Source organism: Lynx rufus, unplaced genomic scaffold (assembly GCF_022079265.1).
Source record: "Lynx rufus isolate CCGP_SWC_20201006 ecotype Redwood Valley unplaced genomic scaffold, mLynRuf1.p SCAF_1, whole genome shotgun sequence".
Lineage (NCBI taxonomy): Eukaryota > Metazoa > Chordata > Mammalia > Carnivora > Felidae > Lynx > Lynx rufus.
This window is the reverse complement of record NW_025814823.1, coordinates 118,733,992-118,760,188: the sequence shown is the minus strand read 5'-3', so window position 1 is coordinate 118,760,188 and position 26,197 is coordinate 118,733,992. Positions and strand designations below refer to the sequence as shown.

The 26,197-nt window shown below is 42.0% G+C and overlaps 1 protein-coding gene across 2 annotated transcripts in view; it reads right to left on the bottom strand.

Annotated features, from left to right (window-relative positions):
* The window catches only part of ARHGAP26 (Rho GTPase activating protein 26), a 427,668-nt gene that overhangs the window by 193,344 nt on the left and 208,127 nt on the right, over positions 1-26,197 (bottom strand). For both annotated transcript variants that reach the window (XM_047086326.1, XM_047086334.1), the window contains exon 12: positions 7,097-7,133. In XM_047086326.1, coding sequence (XP_046942282.1) covers positions 7,097-7,133 — 37 coding nt within the window. The remainder of the gene's footprint in view (positions 1-7,096; positions 7,134-26,197) is intronic.

Genomic DNA, 26,197 nt, shown 5'->3' with positions numbered 1-26,197 from the left:
TATACTCCTTAAAGGCAAAGGTACATGTTCTACTTGTGGGTGTCCTTCCCCTCCACACTCACACTGCCCAGAGCCACAGGCACTTAAAAACTCCCAAGAGCTATGAATTCAGTGAAGTGCTCCAGGAATGCTGGACTCCTACTGGGAAACCAAGTGAAAGGTTCAGGTAGGAGCAAACCAGAAAACATGGAACAAGAGTGGGAAGCACCATAAACCACTGCAAGATCCTCTCGAAAAGCCAGACGGCCGGTGTTGAGCTGAGTCTGAAGTGCACAAGAAGGCATGTCTGAGGCAACCTGGGCATATTCCTTTGAAATAATCTGATTAACCCATGGAATCTGAATTAATATTCACATTAAGGAAAGTGGCACTGTGAAGTCAAGATTAGGAGACTGAGCTCTCTGCAGCTCAGTTTGTCAGCCTTCAGCCTTTAAACAGCTGGAGAAGCAGTGGGAGGGTAGCATTTCTGTAAACAAGCTAATCTTTTCAGAACTAAGTAGGCAGTGACATTTATTATTTAAAACTTCTAACTTCGAAGACATCAACCCACACTAGGAAAGCCTGCCCTCCCATTACTCTCTTGCATGCTCTAACTGTCCCTCAGCTGGGACTACAGGACAACAGCAGCCTTGGAGGGGAATAGGCCACTTCTCAGCTTCTTCTCTTGATACCTACTGGAGCTCATTTCAAAGGAGAATAAACCAATTCTCACAGAGCCTCTGGTGAGAAATCTCACAGCTGCAGTCAAAAGGAGGGCAAGCAATAGGACATGGAGACTGAGGAGGCACAAGGGGCCAGATAGGGTGGACTGGGAGGAGGGGTTCTTGCCCAGGGCAGAGTCCTATTCTTTGCAATGAGAAAGGAGGCAATTCCATGACAGGTATCAGCTGCCTAGGTAACTGGCACTGGTGTGTGATCGGTAAAGCAGCTTATGGAATAACAAACCATTCTCCCTTCCTCTCTAGTATCGTTACTTGTATTTTTTTCCCTTCCTTTCTCTACCAGGTAAGAAAAAACTCAGCATCACTGATGTATAATCCTGACATCTATGAACAAACCCAGGGAAGGTCCCCTGATGGCAGCAGGATCCCCGGTAAGAGGCCCATAGAATTGGCAAAAAATAGCAGATTGATTTTTGAATTTAGCTTGTAAGGATTAACTTAACCAAGAATACCCAAGACCTCTAGGCAGAAAGCTAAAACTCTGATGAAGGGCACAGGCGATCTGAATAAAGGGAAAGATAGTCCAAGTTTTGTGAGATGACCGAAGATTATAAAAGTGTCAATTTTCTCTGAATTAATCTATATAATTCAATGCAATTCTAAAGCAAAGTTTTAAGGTTTTGAGGAGCTTACAAACTTATGTTAGAATTACACAGAAGGACAGAGGTCCACAAGCAGCTAAGTCAAATCTTAAGGAGTAGAGTACCAAGGGCACCTGGGTGGCTCAGTTGGTTAAATGTCTGACTTCGGCTCACGTTATCATCTCACAGTTGGTGAGTTCAAGCCCCGCATCAGGTTCTGTCCTGACAGCTCAGAGCCTGGAGGCTGTTTTAGATTCTGTGTCTCCCTCTCACTCTCTGCCCTTCCCCAACTCATGCTGTGTCTCTTTCACTCTCAAAAATAATAAACCTTAAAAAATTAAAAAATTTAAAAAAAAGTAGAGTACCAGACATTAAGACTTGCCTCAAAGACATCATATGAAAAGCACAGAGGTATTGGCACTCGAGCAAACAGACCAAGAACATAAAGAACTAGAGACAGAGCTCAGATATGCAAGCCTAATACACAATAAAGATGGCACTGTAAGTCAAAACCAGAAAGAATGACATTTTTGGGAAAAATGAGTCTTCGTGTGGATAAAAATAAAACTGGATCTTCATGAAACACTATATACAATGGTAGGTATAAGTTGGATTAGAAACCTCACTGGGAAAGAAAGAATTATGAAGCCAAAAAAACAAAATGTAGGTGCATATATTTGTGACATAGGTCATAAAGGCCTGCTTTCTTCCTTTCATTTATTTTTGAGAGAGAGACAGAGAGATAGCAACAGAGAGAGGAAGAGGGAGAGGAAGACAGAGAAAGAATCTTAAGCAGGCTCCATGCCCAGTGTTAAGCAGGGCTGCATCTCACAACTATGAGATCATGAACTGAGCTGAAATCAAGAGTTGGATCATTAACTGACTGAGCCACCTAAGCACTGTAGAAAGGCCTTCTTTAAAACACAACTTGGGGGCGCCTGGGTGGCGCAGTCGGTTAAGCGTCCGACTTCAGCCAGGTCACGATCTCGCGGTCCGGGAGTTCGAGCCCCGTGTCAGGCTCTGGGCTGATGGCTCAGAGCCTGGAGCCTGTTTCCGATTCTGTGTCTCCCTCTCTCTCTGCCCCTCCCCCGTTCATGCTCTGTCTCTCTCTGTCCCCAAAATAAAAATAAAAAAATAAATAAATAAATAAATAAATAAAATAAAAATAAAACACAACTTGAAAATCATAAACCAGAAGGCATAAAAAAGATGCATTTCAATACATAAGAAGGCTTTACAGTCAAGTAAGATTATCACATATAATATTAATACACAGATGACAAAATGGGAAAATGTATTTAAAATGTCTACAACCAACAAGGGATGAGTATCTAAAATACAGAACTTTACCAATCAACATGAAAAAAATGCAAATTAAATAGAAAAATGAGCAAAGGACATGAACAGGCAATAAACAGAAGGGGAAACCCAGTCAACAGGCATACAAAGAGATGTTCAAACATACCGATTATCAGAGAGACCCAAATTAAAACAATAATGAGCTATCATTTTCTATTTATATGGGTGACAGTAAATTAGAAAGCTGAATAATGGCAAGAGTTGGCAGAAAAGAAGAAATCCTCATGTAGGGGTAATGGGACTGTGAACTGACCACTCTGGAGAAATATTCCCTCAAACTAAGTACATTCACATCCTTTGACTGGCCAACAATTCTCCGCATGGGTATATTCCAAAAAAAATTCTCCCACAGGGAGATGTGCAAGATGTACAAAGATGTTCATTGTGGTGTTAGTGGTGGTCATGAGGAGCTGGAAGCATGAGGAGATGGAGTGTGCAGCTCTGTAAAAACAGATACACAGTGTTACACACTGGGGGGGGGGGGGGGCGGGGCACAGCAGACAGAAGCCACAGTCTAGAAGCAGGCAGGAGAATGTAGATGGCTCCTAACACAATGCTGAGGAAGCAAAGAAAAAGAACAACACATATCATAATTTATATAACTGAAAAATACAGGTAGAAAAAATATACGTTGCTCACAAAAAAAAAAAAAAACATTTTAAAGTACTCATTAGAATAGTGGTCTTCAGAGGAGGAAAGAAGTAACAGCTGGGAAGAGAATTCAAAGGGGGAAGGAAGGAAGGAAGGAAGGAAGGAAGGAAGGAAGGAAGGAACGAAGGGAGGGAGGGAGGGAGGGAGGGAGGGAGGGAGGGAGGAAGGGAGGGAGGGAGGGAGGGAGGGAGGGAGGAAGGAAGGAAGGAAGGAAGGAAGGAAGGAAGGAAGGAAGGAAGGAAGGAAGGAACCTGTGATGATCCCATGCCACAAATCAGGTAGAAGGATTAATTCCAACCCTCTACACCTGAGATTCAAATGGAGATTACAGAAGAAGAGAGGAAAAAGCCTCTGGGAAGAAATGTGCGTTTGTTTACCTGCTGCCATCCTCTCCCTGACAACTGGGCCATTTGGAAAGTACCAGCAGCAGACAGGCATTATTTATGGCCCCAACACCCCACAGGCACTGTATGCCCTGAGAGGAACTTGAAGATGAAAGCAATAAATTCAGAAGTGTCCCCAGAGGAATTTCCTTTTGCTACCTGGCCCTTCAAAACATTCTGCCTCTGGGATAAAATGGTGGCATTCAAACTCCCATGAAAACATTTTCTAGAAAGGAAAATGTTAGCCATTTCGCATTTGGATACTCAAGGCAAAAAGAGCAATGTCACACTCTGAAATTCCTATCAGACTGACTACCCTCTGGAACAGTTTTGACTGTGGTATAAACAGACAGGGAGTTACTGAACAATCAGACCTGTGGCAGATGAGCCCTATGGGTGGATATGGAGTGGAAATGAAAATTACTTCAATCCACAGATACGGAAAGTACAACCACATCAGAAAGGAGGGGAGGCTAAGGCATTATGTGATGTAAAAAAGGGGTCCCAAGGCCAGAGGAGGTGAGAAAGCATCAATCTAGAACCCTACTCTGGTCGTGCCAGCTTGGACATCAGTGAACAGAACAGCTTTTGCAATAATACTTTAAAAAATCATTTCTATCCAAACTACTCCCGAAAAGTGGCCAATATGTTTTACCCCATCTTTTTTCTCTCCAGCCTGCCAAATGAAAGGGTAAGCAATTGAAAAATCATTAGACACTTCAGGCAGCCAGCTCTCTGTACTCTGTGAATAATGGGATGCCAAGAGCAAACTGTTGCAAGGGTCTGTGTTCTCCAAAATGGAACTTCTTGTATTGCTCTTTTCTTCAGGAGACAGAATATCCTTGTGGTTAACAGTAGAGCCTCTGGGGTTACACAGAATTCAGATTAAATGGTGCCCCCTGACTTTATTAGCCTCAATTTCCTAATATACAAAGTAGGTCAAAGGTACCTATCTCACACAGTGTTTCAAGTATTAGCTAAGTTCATATGCATAAAACATCCTTAAACATAGTTAAGTGGTGGATAAATGCTATCTATTACCAGCCATGATTTTAAATATATGCTCACTGCAGACAACGCAAAGCATGGAGAAAAAAAAAAAAACAGGTCAGTCCCTCCCAATAATCTACCCTCTCTCCGAATAAACAATTTCATGATAAATGTCTTTCCAGACTTTTTCTATCAATACATCTAGATGAGTCAAACAATTTACTTTACTAAGAACATTGCTCTGTAACCCGATTTTTTTAAACCTCAATTAACAATAAACCGTGGGAGCCATTTCCACAAATATACTTAGATTGCTCTTGTTTTTAAAGACTACATAGTACCTTGATATTTTTAATCAACTTCCTAGTAGACATCTGATTATCTCCCCGTCTTTATTATTATTACCAATGCTCCAGTAAACTTTTTTGCACAAACATTTTTGTCCCCCAGTCTATTTTCTTAAGACAAATCACTGGGTCAAAGGCTATTGGCTTCCAGTGCATATTCCCCAAAGGTCTTACAGAATGGTATGATGAGATGGCATGCCCCCTAAAAGAAGCAGGGTCATCTTTCAAATCTATAGGCCCTTATCTCAAGCAGAGAGGAGGTTTATCACAAGTCACAAGCAACCTTCTGGGTGGTAGTCTCCATTCAGATGCATCTCATCTCCCACAGTTCTTGGGTCCTTTATTATAGAATAGTGTGTCCCATAAGCTCCCATCTTATGCAATACTCTTAAAACTGTCAGTGACAGTGTGTTGTTTTCTCCTCATCTGCCCAACCTAGACCAACCTGTTGTTATCCTTCCTGGGAATGTGAATCTTCAGAAGAGTGAGGTGACTACTAAAAGCAGTCTAGACCTTCATCAACCTGCAATTATTATTCAGAAGACCCTTTTTTACTGGTTCCTGGGGCTCCAGAGCTGGTATGTTTTCAAACCTGGTTCTTTAGTTCTTCCTCCCTTACTGTGAGTTACTCTACGGCCTTCCATATTCTTTCATTTTTATGTCTGTGGTTTTTGCTAATGTTATTTTTTTAAATGTTTATTCATTTATTTTGAGAGACAGAGAATGCACGCATGAGCAGGAGAGGGGCAGAGACAGAAGGAGAGGAAACCTTAAGTAGGCTCCATGCTCAGCGCGGAGCCCGATGTGGGGCTGGATCTCAGGACTCTGGGATCATGACCTGAGCTAAAATCAAGAGTTGGATGCTCAACTGACTGAGTCACCCAGGCACCCCTGCCATTGTTACTTTAGAAAAGTTAGCCAGGCTTGATTTCAAATACACTAAAACAATCCCACCTGATGATTGGGGGGGGGGGGGGAGCACTTATTTCCTTGAAAATATTTTCTTTTATTCAATTCTTGAGGGAAAAAGAAAAAAGAAAAACCTTTTTCCCTCCCTGAAAGGCCTCTTAATGTACCAATAGCAAACAATACAAATTACTTAGTATTTTATATAAAACTGCTGGTCAAAATCTGTATTTTGGAAAGAACGAAAGGAAAATCTCTGTCCTTTAAGGGATTTCACACACACAGAAATACCTCATCCTTTTGTCCACATGGAGAGGCCCTGTTTTACTGATTTTTTTGATATCACTGGAATTCATGTTTGCACTATATTTGAATTTGTCTTCAAGTGGATTTTATAAAGCAAATTCGAGGCAAGGGGACAGGACTTCCTCTGCACTCTTATAAGCAGCCTGGAAGGAACTGGTTCATACTTCTATTCACCAAGGATATCATCAGTCCAAACACTCTCGCAATAGCTTTTCATTTTAATCCCATCGCCTTTGCAAGGTTACAGGTGCCCTTGGAAATTATGATTAACCAGAGTTCTCGGAACCAGCAGTAGGGGAAATGTGTTGTATATTCTACCGAGACTGCCAGGGTCACTCCCATCAAAGAAGAGTGTTATTACAGAGTTTACCATTTCTACTCTTTCCTCTTCAAAAATGTAACGAAGAACACAGAGTTACTAAGCCATCACCAAGACAGTTGCTGCCTCTCCAGTCCTTTGAACAAGACCAGCTAGGAGGCAATTCTGGCTTTCCCATAGGACAGGGTTCTTGGGGAGCTGTGTATTATTCAATTAAGTGGCTTTTAAATGGTGATTGGAGCTACATTATCAAGAACTAGGATTAACTGAGATAATATACATGAAAATGCTTTGTAAAGTGCGAAGGGTTATATAATGCAAGGTGTCATTACAGCCTTGCCAGTCAAGCTCACTGAATGCCCTGGAGTCATTGACTTAGTAAGTCAGTGTGGAAGCACCTCACATAGCGCCAGGGGAAAGGGGCAGACCCAACATGCCCACAGCACCCCCTGGTGGCTCTTCCCCAGAGCAGCAACTTTTAAAGCTCCATCCCAACCCCAGCTGTAGGAAATTATCCAAGGGACATACTTACTCCCTTCGCTCTGACTGTCTTTGTTCGAATTGTAGACCTGGAAAATAGAAATAAACATTTACTTGTGTGTACTTTATACCATCCCAGGTCCAACGAAGAAAATTATATCCTGCCCCTTTCCGTAATTTGTGCTGTAAGATGGAAGGCAATTTGTGGGCCCCAAATATGAATCCCCTCTAAAATCATCTACTGCCTAGTATTCACTTCAGCTGTTCTCAACTGTGTGTACATCAGAATCACCTGTGGAACTTTACTGTAAAAAAATAAAAGATCATATTCTCTAAAAAAATTTTTTTAACATTTACTTTGGAGAAAGACAGAGTGCGAGGGGGGAGGAGCAGAGAGAGAAGGAGCTGCAGAATCTGAAGCAGGCTCCAGGCTCTGAGCTGTCAGCACAGAGCCAGACATGAGGCTTGAACCCATAGACAACGAGATTATGACCGGAGTCAAAGTTGGACGCTCAACCAATTGAGCCACCCAAGCGCCCCCAAAGATCATATTCTTTAAAAAAAAAAAATTATGTGTGTATACAAATTAAAAAGAAGAAAACTTTTAAATAGTTACAATCATTAAACATTTACTGTGAACCAAGCAAGGTGCTGAGAAATACATATGAATTATCTCAAATTATCTACACAACAATTCTGTTAGGTAGGAAGTGTTATCACTGTAGTACAGATGGAGAATTTGAAACAGAAAGGTTAACTAAGGTCTCATAGCTAGTAAATGGCATAGTCAGGAAAAAGATACATTATAAACTGCTAAGTATTAACAATAGGGAATGGGGCCAATCACATTTTACTTTATATACTTTTGAAATTTGAATGTTGTAAGGAGAATATACTACTTTCATAATATAAAACCCTTAAGTGATTCACAGAAATCATAAAAGGGGAAGTGCTCCAATACAGAAAAAGGGACAATACTCCAATAGAAAACAGACAATGACATATTGCAAGAATCTGCAAGTTTCTTCTGTGAAGAGTCAGAAAGTAAATATAACAGGCTTTGTAGGCCAAGAGACAAAAATCAATATCATGTAGGTACATGTTCAATAAGAGAGAAAACTAATTTCCACAAATTTTTTGGTTGACAAAATTTTAAATATAGCATGTTTTTAAAATACAGATACAATATTCCTTGCAGGTAAAAATCCCCATTAGGGTTTCGAGGCTCTCTTTTCAGAAATGCTTGGCTCAATAACTCTCTAGAGTAAGTAGTTCTCAAATGAGATTGGCCATGTGGAGTATCTTTTCCAAGGAATGTAATTTTTCAAAATGCAGATCCACGAATCAGAAGAATGAGGTTTTATTTGTTTATTGGTTTTATACAGGGAGGATAACATTGGACTTAATTAGGGGTCAAAGTTAGTATTCCCATCAAATCAATTGTAAATATTCATCTATAAATGACATGTTTAGTTCACAGGCAATAAAAAAAAAAAGCAGATAATATGCTGGGTTTGGCCTGTAGGGCAGTTTGCCAATCCCTGATATGGTGACATTATTAAGTAAGGTAAATCCTCTGCTTTGGTGTGTGTGGGGGGTGGGGAGGGGGATAGAATCAAAGTTTTTCAAGTATTTCTTTGGTGATTATGATTCTGTATATATGAAAAGGCATAGGGTAAAGTTGGTCTTCCTAACTATGTACACATATATGTATGTATGTATGTATGTATGTATGTATGTATGTATCTATCTATCTATCTATCTATCTATCTATCTCAAGGGATTCTGATGGCTACTCATGGCTGAGAACCACTTATTTAAACCCTGGAAGTACTGACCAAGCACCTCGAAAAAGAGAGCCATGAAACTCTAAAAGTGATTTTCATCTGCTAGCCAAGTATGGGTGGGAATGGCTGGTCAAGAGCTTTTCAACTTGGCCCCTCAGTTGCCTTCTGTCTTTGGGTAAAGCTATCACCAGGTCTGGGCCTCTACTGCCTTATCTGTAAATTGAACAAGTCGACCAAGAAGGTTTTGAATGATCAAACTCTAAATAAGACAAATAAATCCATCATTATTATTGATTTCTTAAAGAAGACTAAAGAGGCACAGACACTGTTCGGAAGTCAGGAGGATAAAAATTAAAGAAAAGGGTTTCTGTACTTGAGGCAGATTGTGTGGCAAATGAAAAGGCATCACTTTTTATGCTTAAAAGTTCTAAAGATTAGGGGCATCTGGGTGGCTCAGTCAGTTAAGGGTCTGACTTTGGCTCAGGTCATGATCTCACGGTTTGTGGGTTCGAGCCCCGTGTCGGGATCTATGCTGACAGCTCAGAGCCTGGAGCCTGCTTTGGATTCTATGTCTCCTCTCTCTCTTCCCTTATCCCACTCACGCTCTGTCTCTCAAAAATAAAATTGAAAAAAAATTGTTAAAAGAAAAAAAAGAGTTCTGAGGATTAGGAGCCAAAAGACTGTGATCCTGGCACATGGCCTTCAGGGGGGAGGAAGACCAGTGCAACAAGCCATCAGTGCACAGTAGAGAAGGGAGGGAGATGACTCTGGGGCGGAGGACAGCAAGGTGATCCTCCAAGATGTTGTCATCTGTGAGTGAAGCGGGTAGCCACCTAACAGCTAGGACCAGCAATCCATGGTGAATGGTGTTCGCTAACCTTGAAAAGCTCGGTAAGGGAAGTGCAAGCGAAGAGACTCTATTTTGTCAAGTGTTTTTTTTCGGCCACCCCTGATCAATTCATTCTGTCCATTACATTTAAACTTTTCATCCAAGAAAAACTAGCTCCTGTTTATTAGTGGCAAAATCCAGAAAGGAAAACAAAATTCAAGGCTTTTAGCTCTCCTTAATTAGGAGGAGAATTAGCACTAAATTACATTCCTTCAAGCTTTCTGGGGTCTCAGGAGGCCCTTGCCCACAACACCCAAGCATTCCCCAAATTGGAGAGGCGTGATCAATGAGCCAAAGGTGCCAGAAACATGTGCTGCCCGATCCTTTGAGGCCAGGCCATTAATCTCTGTCTACTTTGGTAAATGAGGCAAAGAGAATGAGTTTTGAAATAAAGCTAACAAACCATGCCTGCCAGAACTGTGTGACTACATGGCCTGACAGGGAAGGCCCCCGGGGGGTGGGGGGAGGGGAGAACAGCCTCACCATCTCACAGGCCAGATGGCAGCACGGTAATAGCACTAAGTGGGGATGGCTTTGTTTAATTTACCAAGTACCACACACATCACTGAATCCTTTTAACCACCGTATGGCTTACGTACTAGCATTATTCCCATTTCACAGATGTGAAACCTGAATCCTTCTAACCACCGTATGGCTTATGTACTAGCATTATTCCCATTTCACAGATGTGAAACCTGAGGCCCAGAGAGGTTAGTTTGTCCAAGGACAGAAAGCCAGTGGGAGGCTTCCTATTTTATCTTGCCTCTAAACGGAGGTTACAATATTTGTTCACTTTTCCAATCAGCAGCAAATGCACACGACTATCAAGCAAAACCAGTAGTCTATGGTTCATAAATACCTTTCATACTGACACAAGATAAGGGCGTGCAATTCACCCCTTAGAAACAGTCTGTTCTGGGAAAATCTTTATTATCATTATTATTAAAGTATAATTAACATACAGTGTTGTATTAAGCTCAGGGGAAACCTTCTTCTATAGATCTCATAGTTACTTACTAGTCTAAGACTGAAGCACAGAGTTAAGGACAGCTCCCTGAAATAAAAGGTCTCTTTGGCCATGGCTTCTCTCTTACAACTGATTAGCAGAATTATCCCAGGTTTATAAGCTTTCAAGGAAGCTTTTCAAGAGCCTTGGTCTCGAAAGGACAGAACATAATTGTCCTGGATCAACTCACAGGGACATGAGTCACTAAACAGTTGGTGAATTACGGCTCCAAGGAAGACTGAATCAGTTAACATGTTTTCTCAAATCACTTACCATCTCTAAACCACAACCTTGCCACCTGTAAAATGGAGATATTAACATTTCCTACCTCTTAGCGGTGCTGTGAAAATTAAATGAGGTAAGAGATATACAACATTTATCCCAATTCCATGTCCCACTGAACATTCCATAAAAATGAAACTTCACCACTATCACGATCATCCTTCTCCTTCCTTCCCTTCACACTTACCCCCCAAGGCATAGAAGGCTAAGGATGGGGGTGTAGTTTGAGGGATCCAGGGACACTGGACTCATTAGCATGTTAATTCAACCAACTGAAATTAATTAAAGGACTAAAGGAAAACACGAAAAAAGTTTGATCTAAAGCCAACTTTTAGAGCAACAGGTTCTCAGGTTTTTTTAATAGCAATCAAATATAAAATAACCACCTACCACCCATGTCTTGTCCAACCACTTTCCACCACAAATTATGGGCCATGTACCATACCAAGCATTTACATGAATTACTTTAATTTGTCCTGAAGCCTGTGGGGCACTACTACCACCTCTACTTTATAGCATTATGAAGGTTAAATAACGCTCCGAAGGTCACAAAGCTAACAAGTGGCAGAGTCCTCTAGACTAGATTCCGTGCTTAACTACAACCTCACGCAACTTCCCCACTCAGTCCTCCTTCCCAGGGGGGAAAAAAAACCTTGGCAATTAACAAAAAACTCAAAAGAAGCTAAGCAGTAATTACAAAGTCAACAATGCAACCATTATGTAAGAACAAAACTTCCACCCAATTTAAACCTAACAGTAATTTTACCAACTTCCAATTAATACAAGTATAGCAGTAATTGAAAGCCGCAACCATCTTGAGACACTTTAGGATGCCCAAAAAACATCCTTCCCTGAAGCTCTGAGCACATACACAGAGAACTTGCCAAGGACTGTGTGGCAGACAGAATTCTTAGCACAGCATCTCGCTGGAATCCTCGTAAATCTCGATCAACAGGCTCAATTTAGAAACTTTAAGTGCCGATTCTGAGCAGTTACTAGTAAGACACCTTTGGTCTGCGGAATGCCACTCAGTAACTGACATGCATTTTTACATCAAGGGGAGACACCCTTCTCATGGTGGGCCACAAGCTGTATTGGAAGAGGTAGGAGAAGGAACTGTTTGAATCTGAAGCATGGAGAGTAAAGCCAGTCTGAAGAGCTTTCACTAAAGAAGGATGTGTCTCAACAGCGTCCAGAGGGGCTAGAGCTTTGGAGCTGGGTACGGGCTCCCCCTCCTCACATGACAAGTGTGCCTCTCTTCACCACGGCCTGATGGGCTGGAGAGAATCGAAATCAAATGGCGGCTGCTGCTGCTTGTCTATTTCTCACCTAGCAACGCTCCCTTTGGCTCACCCTTTCCACTCCTACCAGTATCACATTTGCTGGCTGAGGGAGGCTCTCTTGAAAGTGAAGCCAATAAAAATCTATCTGACGGCTCTTCCCAACGACTTCCTCCTGAACAAATGTGAAAACCTTGCTCTTGCACCCTGCAGAATTATTTGTAAAGAGGGTTCAGTAACTAGAATACAGCAGGCCACTCAATAAGTATTGATTAGATGAACAGTTTTTGAGGAGAAGAGTAAAAGAGAGACTGATTTTTTTTTGAAATCCCCATGTTGGAGTTGATGAGGATAATGCATTGATGCACTGACCTGGTAGAAAAGGTAAGCCAGATCTATCACTGTTGAGGGAGCATATAGCATTCTTTCAGACACCTGGCAAATGCACCAGAAATCTCTACATTAGAGAAGAATCAAAGTGTACCACTCAGGACTTATTACAAGGCAATATAAAGCAGATTTACATTATTTGGCTTAAGGTGAGGCTATCAAAACTCCTCACAGAACCATCTGTTTTCTCTGCTCCGTGTTAGCACTACCCCCAACCGGTGTCAGTAAATCGTTGCTAACAGTTTCAGAGGCTATGGTGTCACCAGGAACTTGTGAAATGCCAAGGAAGGAGTCCCTATACCTCATAGTATCGAGTCTCCCTGCACCTATGCAACACAGGCACCTCAGGCTCAGGCAGTCTCTTGGAAAATGGCCCAGCAAACTATGACCAAATGGTTGTGTTCCTGAAGCCAAGTGGATAGACAATCTGATGGTCCCTCAAGCCATTTTGCTTACAAACACACCAGCATACCAGTGAATACAAATGATTGCTTGCTGTTCAACGCGATTGTAACAATGATGATGGAAAAATGAACTTTCTTTCCCATTCATTCCCTGCTGCTTTGTACCTAAGGATATAGCGGGCTCACTTCTTGTCTAATTCCTCGGTAAGACTGGGGAAAATAAGGTGTTCTGGACACCTGCTGCTCCTCCCAGCATCCATGCTCCTCGTGGATACCACTTTCATTCTCCTTGGGGAGCCACCAGAACCAATTGATCAATTCTATCACGATCATATTCCTCAAATCTATTCCTCATTCCCATTTCTTTTTCTACTGACATTGGTCAGGTTTTGATATCTTGTCAGCACTCTGACATTGGCCTTCTCCCTGGTCTTGGTGGCTCTGCTCTTCTTCTGCTCTTATCTGGCATACACACTGCTACTCCAAGATATATTTTCTCAACCACAGCTCTGGCTGTAGTCAAGTCTTCAAGCCATCACAATACTAATCTTCAAACACTCAAAAGGCTGTCATGTGGAAGAATGGGAAGACTTACTATTCTGAACAGAGAAGAGCGGCAGGGTGGAGTCCTAAGAAGGCAGATACTAGTGGGATGTAAATAACAGACAGTTAAGAGCTCTTCATGGTCCACCAAAGCAAGGCCACTGGCTCAATGTCATTGTGACATACAAGACTAAGCTCTACTTGATCTAGAAGGCGGCCCTGGGCATTCCTGGGCTGACAAATGAAGCTCCATCTGAGGTTGAATTATTGTGAGTCTTCTCTTCCACCTGTACACGCCTTCAAATTTCTAGGGTGGGGGAAGCGGCCCGGGATCAGATGAAGGAGGGTGGTGGCCAGGAAGTGTGCGGCCCTGGAGAATGGTGTTCTACCACATTTTAGCTACATGCCTTCACGTGGCGACTTACCATTTCTGAATAAGTTTTATTATTGTAAATTAGAGCTAAATAATAATACTTTGATGGAGTATTGGGAGAATTCAAATAGCCTCACAGTACCTGCAAGTGCTCAAAAATGCTATTTCCCTTTCTGCTCCTGCCACAAAGATTTCCTGCCTTCATGGCTGCAGACCACTCTACTGCTTTGGCCTCTCACTGCTCTGACAGTCTACTCTAAGCAATTTAATTCTTCAGAATACAATTTCTCCTCTTCCATTATTTCTAATCTGCAAATAAATCCCCGATGACCAGTTTCATCTCACACTTCTATAGGGGTCCCTGTGTCACTCCTGACTGAGGGATAAGGAGCTTATGACAAAGGAAGAACATTGTTCTGGTCATTCTCAGTGGGCTAGAAGTGGGTCATAAGGCCCTTGATGAGAATATTATCTTTATAGTGATGCTTTCACATTGTTAGTGTCACTGGCCCTTAACATACTTTCCTGTGAGAAATCTCAAATCAAGCTCACATCATTTTAAGGGAAAGGGTGAAACCGTTCCTCCCAGAGCATGTAAGTGGTCAGTCATACTCAGATCCCCAGTCAAGAGGGGCCATCTATTTTAACCTGTTTCTGGTCCTGGTAAATTAAGCAGGAGTGCAATGTTTCTGGAATTACTAACACTGATTGCTATGAGTACTCCTCCTCCCCCACAGCCCTGTGATTGGAGTGTTATATAAACATTGTTGCCATAGTTATAATTCAGGAAGCATTGTTGTTTGACCTCAAGAAAAACTCAGCCTCAAATCAGGATAACACTGACTCTCTAGACCACAAAAGACCATCAGAGGGTAGGATCTGCCAAATTCCTTCAAGCTTCTAGAAGAAACTACTGTATTTTGAGTAACAAGCGAGCAACAAGAAGAGGAAACGCTGCAACATTATGCAATTTCCTTGAATTTCATATTCAGAAATCCTGAAAACCCCTATAAGCAACTTCCCTAGCTTTCAACCCAAGACTGGAGTCACAGCCAATACAAACAAACCTGGACGCGAAAGAGGAAAAATGAAATCTAAGTAATGTCCAAGTAAGAAAAGTATTTTAGGAAAATTTTAAGGGCAACAGAAAAAAAAAAAAACCAAAACACAAACTCACTCAATATCAAATGCACGACATTAAGTAGATGGCATATAAACTGACACGTATGTAGGATGTGGTCAGATCACAGTGCAAGGAGTCTTCTGCCTTTAACATTTCCGGGCTTTACACGGATGTAACATTAAAAAGCAGGTATGAAACCACTAGCCCATCAGCACGAAGCTTCTACCTCCCCATTCGCCAGGCAAAAATTGCAATCCTCAACAGAGAATGTCTTTCTGTGTTCCTCTGCCCCCCTCACACCCCCTCCATGCCTCTGGAAAGAGTGACACAGCTCCATCAGCAGCAGAGAGAACCTTGTTCTTTTGTGCTTTGGAAACTGCATGAGAAATTCTTTGGTACAGTACACATGATCCCAAAGTAGGAGCCTGTGACGTTCTGCTTCCAGAGCAGGGCCCTGCCCAAGAGAAAGGACCGCCAGACAGTGAGTCACTGCACAAAATTCACTCCTTTCAACTTCCATTCTCTTCTTCCTTCAGACAATTTCAAGCAAGTGGCATTTACACTGATCAAATTAATCCCGACAATGCCTCTTTGAGAGGCAGGAGGCAAATTTATCCCAAAGAGACACAGGTGACTTCTTTCCTTGACAGAAACAACTATGAGGTCAGAGTACTGCATTTCTAGATAGATGACTCAAAGCCAAGCTTCCTCGCATACAGGTCCTACCCCTAATCTAGGAAAAAACCCTGATATTAACCCAGCATATGCAGCAGTGGGTTCTGGAAATATTCACTTTGATTTTCTTGCTCTGAGCTGATGGGGAGGAGATCCTCAGCTCCATGACATAAGCAATCTCTGTTATTTTCCTGTTAACACTCAAGGAGCAGAATGGGGTTTGCAAACTGAAAGAGTAGATTCTAGAATCCTTTCTGGTTCTGTAGAGGTTATATGTTATTACACCGGGCCCTTTCTTATCTCCAGACAGTGTCAAAGGGAGGAGGTTTATCAAGATTCTATAGGATTTCCTGCACAACGACTGGAGTAAAGGGTAAGGCTGGGACCAGCAGAGCTCTTAGAAATGACGCTGTGTGTTTTGGTTACCCACAGTGTTCATTCACTCATGTTTAGGCAAGTGTACCCCTGGCTCTCCTTCTAAGGGTCCACATTTCTCCCTCACAGGCAGAGGTCATGCCACCTCCAACTCTGGAGGGTAGACAGACAGTATGACTTAGGCCAGGTCAGCCAGAACAGCATATTCACGCTCTACTCTCAACATTGACTTTGAAAACTTTTTTTCTTCTATTTTAGAAGGAGAGCACACGTGCAAGCGGGAGAGAGAGGCGAATGGAGGGAGAGGGAGAGAGGAAGAGAGACAGAGAGTGAGTGAGAGAAGGGGAGAATCTTAAGCAGGCTCCACACAGCACAGAGCCCAAATGGGGCTCGATCCCATGACCCTGGGATCATGACCTGAGGCAAAATCAAGAACTGGATGCTAAACTGACTGAACCACCCAGGTGCCCCAATCCAACTTCCTCTTCTTATAAACTGTTGCAGACATCAGCACTTCTCATCTAAGCACTTGAGTACCCTTATCATTTACTAAAGTTCCATATTGGTTTATCAGCCTTTTTAAGGTAAGGCCTTTTTTAACTCTTACGTGAGTTGTGATCATTTCATACATCCATGCCTTAAAAACCCTGATCAAGGCAGAAATTTTCTATCACCTCAGGCCTCTTGCAGTTTTACCTCCAACCCTCTCTCAGAGCCCCCCAACACACACACACACACACACACACACACACACACACACACGCTTGCACACACGTGCAGTAACTGTTCTGTTGTGGTGTGCACCCACCATTATTTTTGCCTGTCTTTAAACACCATATAAATGGCATCATACAGTATATACTCTTTATGGCCGTCCTATTTCCTCAGCATAAAATTTTGAGGATTTATCCATGCTGTGGCATGAAATCAATACTTCTGGTCCTGTTTATGACTGAGTATTGTTTTATTATTTGACTATATCACTGTATATTGATTTTCCTGTTCACAGACACCCAAGGTGTTGTTCCCTGTCTTTGGCTATCATAAATGAAGATACTCCAAATGTTTTTGTGTAAGTCTTTCTGAGGACATAGGCTTTCATTTCTATGTGTACGTAACCAGGAATGTACATAACCTGTTATCTTATGTGTACATAACCAAGAATGGAATTGCTCAGTTATAGGGTATGGATTTTTTATTATTAAACAAGACACTGCCAATCTCATTTCCAACAGGATTGTCTTATACTCCTACCAATCGTGCCCGAGTACTCGGGCTGTTCCACAGACCCACCAACACATGGTACTGGCAGTCTTAATTTTAGCCATTCTGGTGGGTATATAGGAATATCTCGCTGTGGTTTTAATTTGCACTTTGCTGATAACTAATGATGGTGATGAGCTTCTCATGAGCTTACTAGACATTCTTAATTTTCTTTTGTGAGGCCTGTGTTCAAGTCTTTTGTGGAATTGTCCTTTTTATTACTGAGTTTTATGAGCTCTCTATACATTCTGGATATAAGTCCTGTGTCAGATATATGTTCTGCAAGTATTTTCTCCCATCCTCTGGCTTGCCAACTGACTTTCTCAATGGTACCTTTTGATAAGGACAAGTTTTTAGAGTCAAATTTAAAGTCAAAGTTTTCTTTTTTGTAGAGGTATTGCTCTCTATATCCTATTAAGAAATCTCTGCTAACACCAGACAAAGACAACAAACATTTTGCACTATGTTTTTTCTTCTGGAAACTTCATAGTGACAGTTTTTATGTTTAAAGTTTATGGTCCATCTTGAATTAATTTCCCTAGTTCCCCTAGTTTGTAAACATAATTTATAGGTGCTTCTGAGTCACAGCCCAGATCTGAAACTCAATGGTTTAAAATACAAATTCAGTCATGAGTAGCACTAATCACCTCACTCCACTTCTCCTCACCCCCTAGAAAGTTGTCATACAGAGTCGATCCATATAACCTTTAGGGGTCCTCATACTATTAACAAAACCGCTATGCGCTCCCTACATGTTCAGTTCACAGGACAAAGGGGTAAGTAAATGAGCTCTATAAAGATCTGTCTCTCTTTCTCTCTATTTATCTATCTGATCAAGCCTAACTTTCAGGGCACATGGCTACCTACACACTTTAATCTGAAGAGGCAAGGAGCCCTGGGAGCTAACAAGTGTGTGGTCTTGACGAGCCATTGACCTGTGTGATCTTAAGACTCTCCCTCTCTCTGGATCTTAATTTCCTAATCCATCAAAAGAGACACCTGAAACAATTAAAAATTTTTTTTTTTTAATTCCAGACTCCACCACTGCCTAACTCTTTACATATCCTACCATCAAAAACGAGTCCTTTCAGTCCTGAGGGGCTCAAGTAAAGACTCCATTCATTTTATAGGTTTCATACTACAATGGGAGGTTCACACCTTATATCTTTTCAGCAACCTGCTAAACTGGGGATTGCTGACAACTGGTTAAGAATGAGGTCTTGTAGGGGCCCCCTTGTAGGGACAATGGCTCAGTCGGTTAAGCATCCGATTTTGGTTCAGGTCCTGATCTCATGGTTCATGAGTTCGAGCCCTGCATTGGGCTCTGGACTGACAGCTTGGAGCCTGGAGTCTGCTTCAGATTCTGTGTCTCCCTCTCTCTGCCCTTACTCTGCTCATGTGCCCCCCTCCCTCCCTCCCTCTCTCTATCTCAAAAATAAACAAACATTAAAAAAAAAAAAAAAAAGAATGAGGTCTTGCAAACTTAGAACAAGGAGTAAGGACAGAAGGAAAAGGAAGCAGGGTGAGAAGGTTGCTGACCAAAGACCAGCTCAGCTTACTGAACAATGTAGTTTAAAGCTGACTGGGAAGTAAGGAGTTGTTATGCATATCGGCATCACAAGCACAAAGTGCCTAATCCCAGCTTCCTTTGCTTCTTCTGTAGAGAGCTGAAGCATGCCATACACAGAGCCACCAAGCTCAATTACAAGCACAGCCAGAAGCCAAAGGGAACTGGGAGAACTAAGCCCACAGGGGTCCCCCCTCCAGAGTGGAGGACAGGAGAGATTAGGATATGCCTTACTTCCGACCTGAACTGGAGAGCACGACAGGTAAACACAGAACGAAGCTACTTACGGGACCTTTCCTGCAGCACTTGATATAATTAGCCTGTGTCCTTTAAATGTTCACCTCTCCTGAACCCTACCCAGCCATGCAACCCAAGCAACTCTGCAGGCTCCTCTATTTAGTGATTATCTTTTTTTAACTTGGAAAAAAAATATTTACATACAAATATTATATTTGAATATAAAATAACCGAAAATGCAACGTAATTCTAAATATACAATAATAAAACAGACATACATACATACACACATACAGTCAATTCTTATTATTCACTCTGGTTATGTTCTTTAAAGTCACCATAAACACTGAATTAGTCAATAAGGGACTACGGGAAACAGAGTTAGGTTCCCACAAGCTTCTGGTCCCAACATTTTCATCAACTGATCAACACATAACCTTGTTTGATGTGTGTTTCTGTTTAAAGACACCGTATCCTATATATTGTTGATTCATTAACACCCAAATCCTGACTGACAGCACTTTATCTGATGCCCGATGGAAGCTCATCTAACAGGTGTCTTCTCTGTAATATGTATGACAGCCTTCTCGTGCTTAGGAACACTAGCCAGAACTTCAGCACTAGGCCTGGGGACCATTTTAAACAGTGTCATCACCAACAAAAAAACACAGTAACACAAAGTAAGTGGTGCTAAATATAGCAAAAAGGACACTTACTTACAATCTGAGGGCTCAAACATGATGGCAGAGTATATCACCTTGTCCAACCTCAGCTGGAAACACGTGTCAGGTAACTAAAATGTTTCTCTGCATTCTCTGTGCATATCACCAAGACTAGGAAAACATTACCAGTATTGATTTAGGGATATAAACTAATGTCCGCAAGTAGGTAGATTCACAAATATGGAATCTGTGAATAATAAGGATCAACTGTGTATGTATGTACACAGTCAAACATAAGCCAATGAAAATTTTTCAGCATACATAAAAATACAAAAAAAAAAAAACCAAAAAAAAAAAAACCACACTTGACAGTCACCCAAGGACTCATGATGCAGAAAGAGCTGATATTGGCAGCTTTCTAAATTTGTTTCCAACTGAGATCTCTAAGGAACTAAATAAATATCATAGCCCCTAGCTCCACCTCTGTCCCTTTCTTCCTCTACCCACAGATGGTGTTGTACCATTCCTAAGCCTGTTTGAATACTTCTATGTGTATACATGTCCATAAACAGCATATTTCTTTTATGTTTTTAAAATGTACATAAATGGCATGATGCCACGTATGTATCTAACTTGCTTTTTCAGTTACTATTATGCTCTTGGGATTTATCCACATTGATACACACAGATCAAATTTATTCATTTTACCCACTGTAAAGCATTCCATTCAATGAATAAGCCATTGCTTATCCATTTCTGGACAGATGAACAATATAGATTATTGCCAATTTTTCACTATGATAAACCACAGTACAGTGAACAACCTTTCCACTGGTCTCCTTTTGTACATGTGTATGAATTCCCTGAGTCAGAGTCAGCCAACTATAGCCTGCAGGCCATATCCAGTCTGCCGTGTGCTTTTTAAGCAAAGATTCTTTGAAAACAGTGATGCTTAACCATTAACATATTGTCCACGGCTGCTTTGTGCTACAACAGCAGAACTGAGTAGTTACAACAATGACCACTGCAAGACTTGTGCATGTTCAACTTTACTAGGTTGTGGGTAGATTTACCAATTGCCACTCGACCAGCCGTATACATGGAAAATTCCATAACTTACTCCAAAAACTCCTAAATCTCCTTCCCTGGCTCTCTTAACACGCTCTCTCTTCCTATGAACAACACTTAGAAATTTCACCCATTCCCACAGCTTCAACAAATGCTTCTATGCAGATGGCAGCCTACTTCTAAACATACAACCCCAACCTCCCTCTGGCTTTCTGAGCAGCACACCTCCACTTCTAACTACTTGCTGGTCATCTCCACCTGGGAATTTCCCTGAACCTCAAACCCAGCACCTATTCCTCTTCACACCAACAAGAAGGGTTTCTGAGACAATGGGAGGGAGAAACGCCTTCAAACTGTGAACCAGCAGTTAAATTAGAACTTGTTTGTAGTCAGCTGATATAAGGCCGTTTCATAGGGGGTAGAAAATACACAACCTGTTTTCACATAGCAACTGTCCTTTCTAGTTGTGACATCTCTCTGTGCCTCAATGCCCCCATCTATAAAACGGGGATCATTCAACCCAAACTAAAGGATGAAATATCACTAGCATGAAAACAGCTAGCACAGTGCCTGGCACACAGTAAAGGTTCAGTAAACAGTAGTTAATCATCACTATCTTGGGTAACGGCAAGACTCCTCCATCAGTAACTTGGACCCAAAATCTTTAGGTCTTGTCTTCTTACTCTCACAACTAATCAAGTGACAGTAATTGTACTTTGCTTTCTAAATGATGGTCACATCCATTCCTTCCCATTCAGTCCCAAGACTCCTGTTGGGGAGTCTTGCCTGGAATGCATTTGAACTGGTTTAACTTTGCCCTCCCCTCATTAACACATCCTTCACGTGGCCACAGCTCTGAAATCACTTCTGCTCCAAAGCTGTTCCAGTCACATCATCACTAACACCATAATGTCCTAATTTCTATGTGAGGCCTCTGAAGCTGGCCCCAACATTTCCTAACTTACTTTCCCCTTTAACCACCCAACCTTCGTGCCCTAGCCAAATACAACTGGCATTTCCTACACTTGCCCCATGCTTTCCTAAGAACCCTCGTTCCTACATTTCTTGCCAAGAGAGCCCTTCCATCCAGCTCTGCCTATCCTTCAAAGCCCTACCCATATGTGCCTCCTCTATGAAGCTGTCTCCAACTGCCTAAAATCATCTCTTCTATTTTAAAGTACCGTGTATATACCTCACATTCATCATTTCCACTGTGAAATAATAGCAAGGTGACAGATTTATCCCCATGGACAGCAGAGGGCCTTGAGCATAGCTGGCATCCAATAAACACTTGATGAATGACGTTATAAACCAAGGACATTTAAAGTGCTGTCAATGCACATGCTAGGCTCAGTTCACATTAACTTAGTAAGTTCCAATCCTAACACCTAAAGAAGTTATGTAATTAAAAATGAATTTAGGACTTAGAGAACCCTTCAAATCTGGGAAGAGTAAACTGCCATCTGTCTACCAGCATTTTAAGTATTAAATTGCACACTTATAGTTATTCTCATTCCAAAAGGTTCAGCAGTCAGCATCAGGGCAAGACACAGGGACCAAATCTCCTCACTCCCCAGAAGTGTGTCAGGCATAAAAAAACAAAAATTGAGGGGCGCCTGGTGGCTCAGTTGGTTAAGCATTTGACTTCAGCCCAGGTCATGATCCTGCGCTTCATGGGTTCAAGCTCCACATGAGGCTCTGTTGCTGACAGCTTGGAGCCTGGAGCCTGGAGCCTGAAGCCTGCTTCAGATTCTGTGTCTCCCTCTCTCTCTCTGCCCCTCCCCTGCTTGCACTCTGTCTCCCCAAAATAAATAAACATAAAAAAAAAACAATGTCTCAAAGCATGGCAGCTGATGCAGTTTCTTTCACAGAAGCTAACTCTTATATTCTCCACGTGCTTAAAAATCTGTTATGCTTCTTAAACCATCTTAGAGCACTTCAAATCAGCTTGGAAATAATGTTGCTAAGGGAACACTAATCATATGGAGGGAAAAAAATCAGGGCGGATCTCTGCCTTACACTGTTTTGATGCCCAAATTTGAGGTAAGTATTTAATCTCAGAATGTAGATGCCTCAAGCAAAGATAAAGTACATTATATAGTTCACAGTCCTAATACATAGAGTTCTCACAATCAATGAAAGAAAAGGAAATACATCAATAGAAAAACAAATGGACAAAGGACAAATTATTTGTAAAAGGAGGACAAGTATTCAATAAATGTAAGGAATATTCAAGTTCATTACGACACAAAAAAATACAAATTATAATGGATATTTTGCACCTTTTTAAAAAATGTATAGATTTTTAAAAAATGGTGACAACATCAATGTAGGCTCAGGGAAATAGACACTACCATATAGGACTTATGAAAACATAAATTAACACAGTCGTCATGGACAGCAGCCTTTAAAAACAGATCTAGGGGTGCCTCAGTGGCTCAGTCTGTTGAGCATCTGACTCTATTTCAGCTCAGGTCATGACCTCGTAATTCATGAGACTGAGCCCCCATCAGGCTCCATGTTGATAGCACAGAGCCTGCCTGGGATTCTCTCTCTCTCTCCACAATTCCCCTCTCTGCCCCTCCCCTGCTCATGCTCACTTACTCTCTCCTTCTCTCAAAATAAATGAATAAACTTAACAAAAACAAAAAAACAGATCTATGGGTTCACCAAGCATGTCACTTCTATGAATTCATACTGAGGAAAGACTCACAGATAGCAGTCCACAGAAGGGTCTCAGTGCCCACATAAACCTCTCTGATATCATATGTAAAGGGTTATGTATGTATACATTTTTCTGAAAAGAGTACACACAACTTTGTTAATGTCATCAAAGGAATAGTTCTAAGCCCCCCCAAGAACTTCTGGTGGTGGAATAATATTTAGAAACAAGGTGTGACAGACACTGCCAGTTATCTATACAATGTCCACTCTTCTCCATTAAAAACAGACCCCTGATTATGTAGAAACAAATTTTCTCCAGCTGAAAACACTAGAATTCTCTGGGGGTAGGAATATGATTCAGGTCCACCCAGTGAGACAGAAGCCAATGGATGCCGTGGATTCCTGGGAAACCTGTGTTCCTCTGGCACAAGCCCATCACTCTTCTTGACTCCTTCCTTCTCCCTGCCTGAACCAAAGACACAAGGCCAGGAAGTACAACAATCCTCTTGCAATCATGAGGTGACAAGGAAGACAAAGCCTACACCCTACAGATGGAGTTAGAGAAAGATGAAAAGAATTTGGGTCCCTCAAGGGTTCACAGCACCAGCCAATCTACCCCTAACTGCTATCTTAGAGCTCAATGCCTAAATAGCCTCCCTTCATCTACTGTTGGCTGGATTTTCAGTTGTCAAAACTCATGGCTAAACTGATACATAGGAGAAAAATACAATAAACCCTGTAAATCCTACTTGTATTGCAATATATGGAAAGTGATCATTTTGTTTGCATGTGAGTATATATAAATATATGTGAAAAAAAGGCTGAAAATACAAACATCAGAAATTAGCCACTACTCTCTGTAAGTTGAATGGCAATCCTTTTTATCTTTATGCTTCCCGTTATTTCCCACCTTTGACCAATTCTAAATCAATAGAAACAGAGGATTAGCATCTCTGAGCCTCATCTACCATGGAGTAGCAAGGAAGGATCAGCCTCCAATATCAAGGACATACACAATCTTCTCCGTTTCAAATGAACTTGAGTAGCCAACAGTGAGGTGATCCATTCCCTCTCCACCCCACCTGCCAACAAGGTGCAGACCCATGTGGGTGGGTGATAGAGTGAGATGGGTGCTGGGCAAGCTCTGGGGGGCTGCTCTGGAGAGGCATGACTGTCCCAAGCAGCTCTCAGGTCACCTGGATGAAATAATCATCAATTCTTTATACAAGGCCTGTATGTGGTGCCAGAGGTGGGCAGGCACCTTGGACAACTTTTTCTAGATCACATCAAGGCCATATACAGGAGGCAAGACCCAGAGACCATCTCCCTGTGAGCCCACTATTGGCAACCCAGACAAAAGGTCCCAGGGCCTCCTTGCAGTCTCTGATCTATCTTCTTCCAAACAACAGCAGACACAACAAGCCAAGCCTGCAATTTGGACTCGGTTAACTTTATCCATACCGTGCATCAAATCTGCCAGAACTATGTCCTTTCAAAACCTTGCAGGAAGAAAGGCATACGACAAAAGGATAAGCTCGGACACTGAAAACACAGAGTATTGAGGCTGGAACTGGCAGACACTGGTGATGAGATCCTTTACTTCCTTTTCAGATTCCTTCCCTCCCCTCCCTGACTCCATGGGGCTTCCAAGCTGTTGAACGTTGTTACTCCTGTCCTTCAGGCCTCTTTTTCTCGTTCAGTCAAGGCTAGAGAATAGAGATAGAATCCTTCCTGCCATAACCCCACTCTCCAACATCCTGCCCCAGAGTGAAGCCAGCAGCCATGTTCAGGGGATCACAGCCCCGACTTTGCTCTACTGTTCTGATCCACATAGCTAAACAAAATGATTGTTCTCATTAAAAACGGGCCCATGTTTTACTGCCAGTGCAGGCATTCCCAAGTGCTCCAACGCTGAGTTTGCCTGGGCCAGCAGCCAGCCATCTGGGCTGCTCCAACAACTTATGTAACTTGCTGTGTTTCCACCTTTGGCTTGGGGGTTGGGGGGTGGTGTAAAGCAGGAAATGGACTTAGATCAAGCTGTCAATCCAACATGTCTGCACAGCCTGCTAAACATTTGGTCACAGGACTTTTTTAGCCTTCGAAAGCAACATAAGGTGGACTGGATCAAGCTAGCTTACACGCAGCAAGAGCAAAAAAGGAGCATGAGGTCAAATGGATTGGAAAAAAGACTTCAGAGAGCACTAATACAATGAAAGCCTCCAAGAGTTCCTTTTCCATGTCAACAGGCTACAGAGTAAAATGCAGGCAGATGTGTAACTACCACAGACAAGAGGAAAATGTGAACCTTTCACTTGCTTGGTAATTTATGAGGTTTAAAAAGAAGGGGTGGGAGAAGGTGCTGAATTAGCTACGAACCAGGGTGGGGGTGTGGTGGCAGCATGGGTCAGTGAGGTACCTTCCCCCCAGTGAGGAACAAGGGCAGCTACAGTTTGATTTTGACCAGTAGCTCTGGAGGAGTGAAAGCACTCTTGGGTTATGATTCTCTAGAAATACCCTAACACTCTATATAAAGTAGGTATTTGGGGAGCCTGGCTGGCTCAGTTG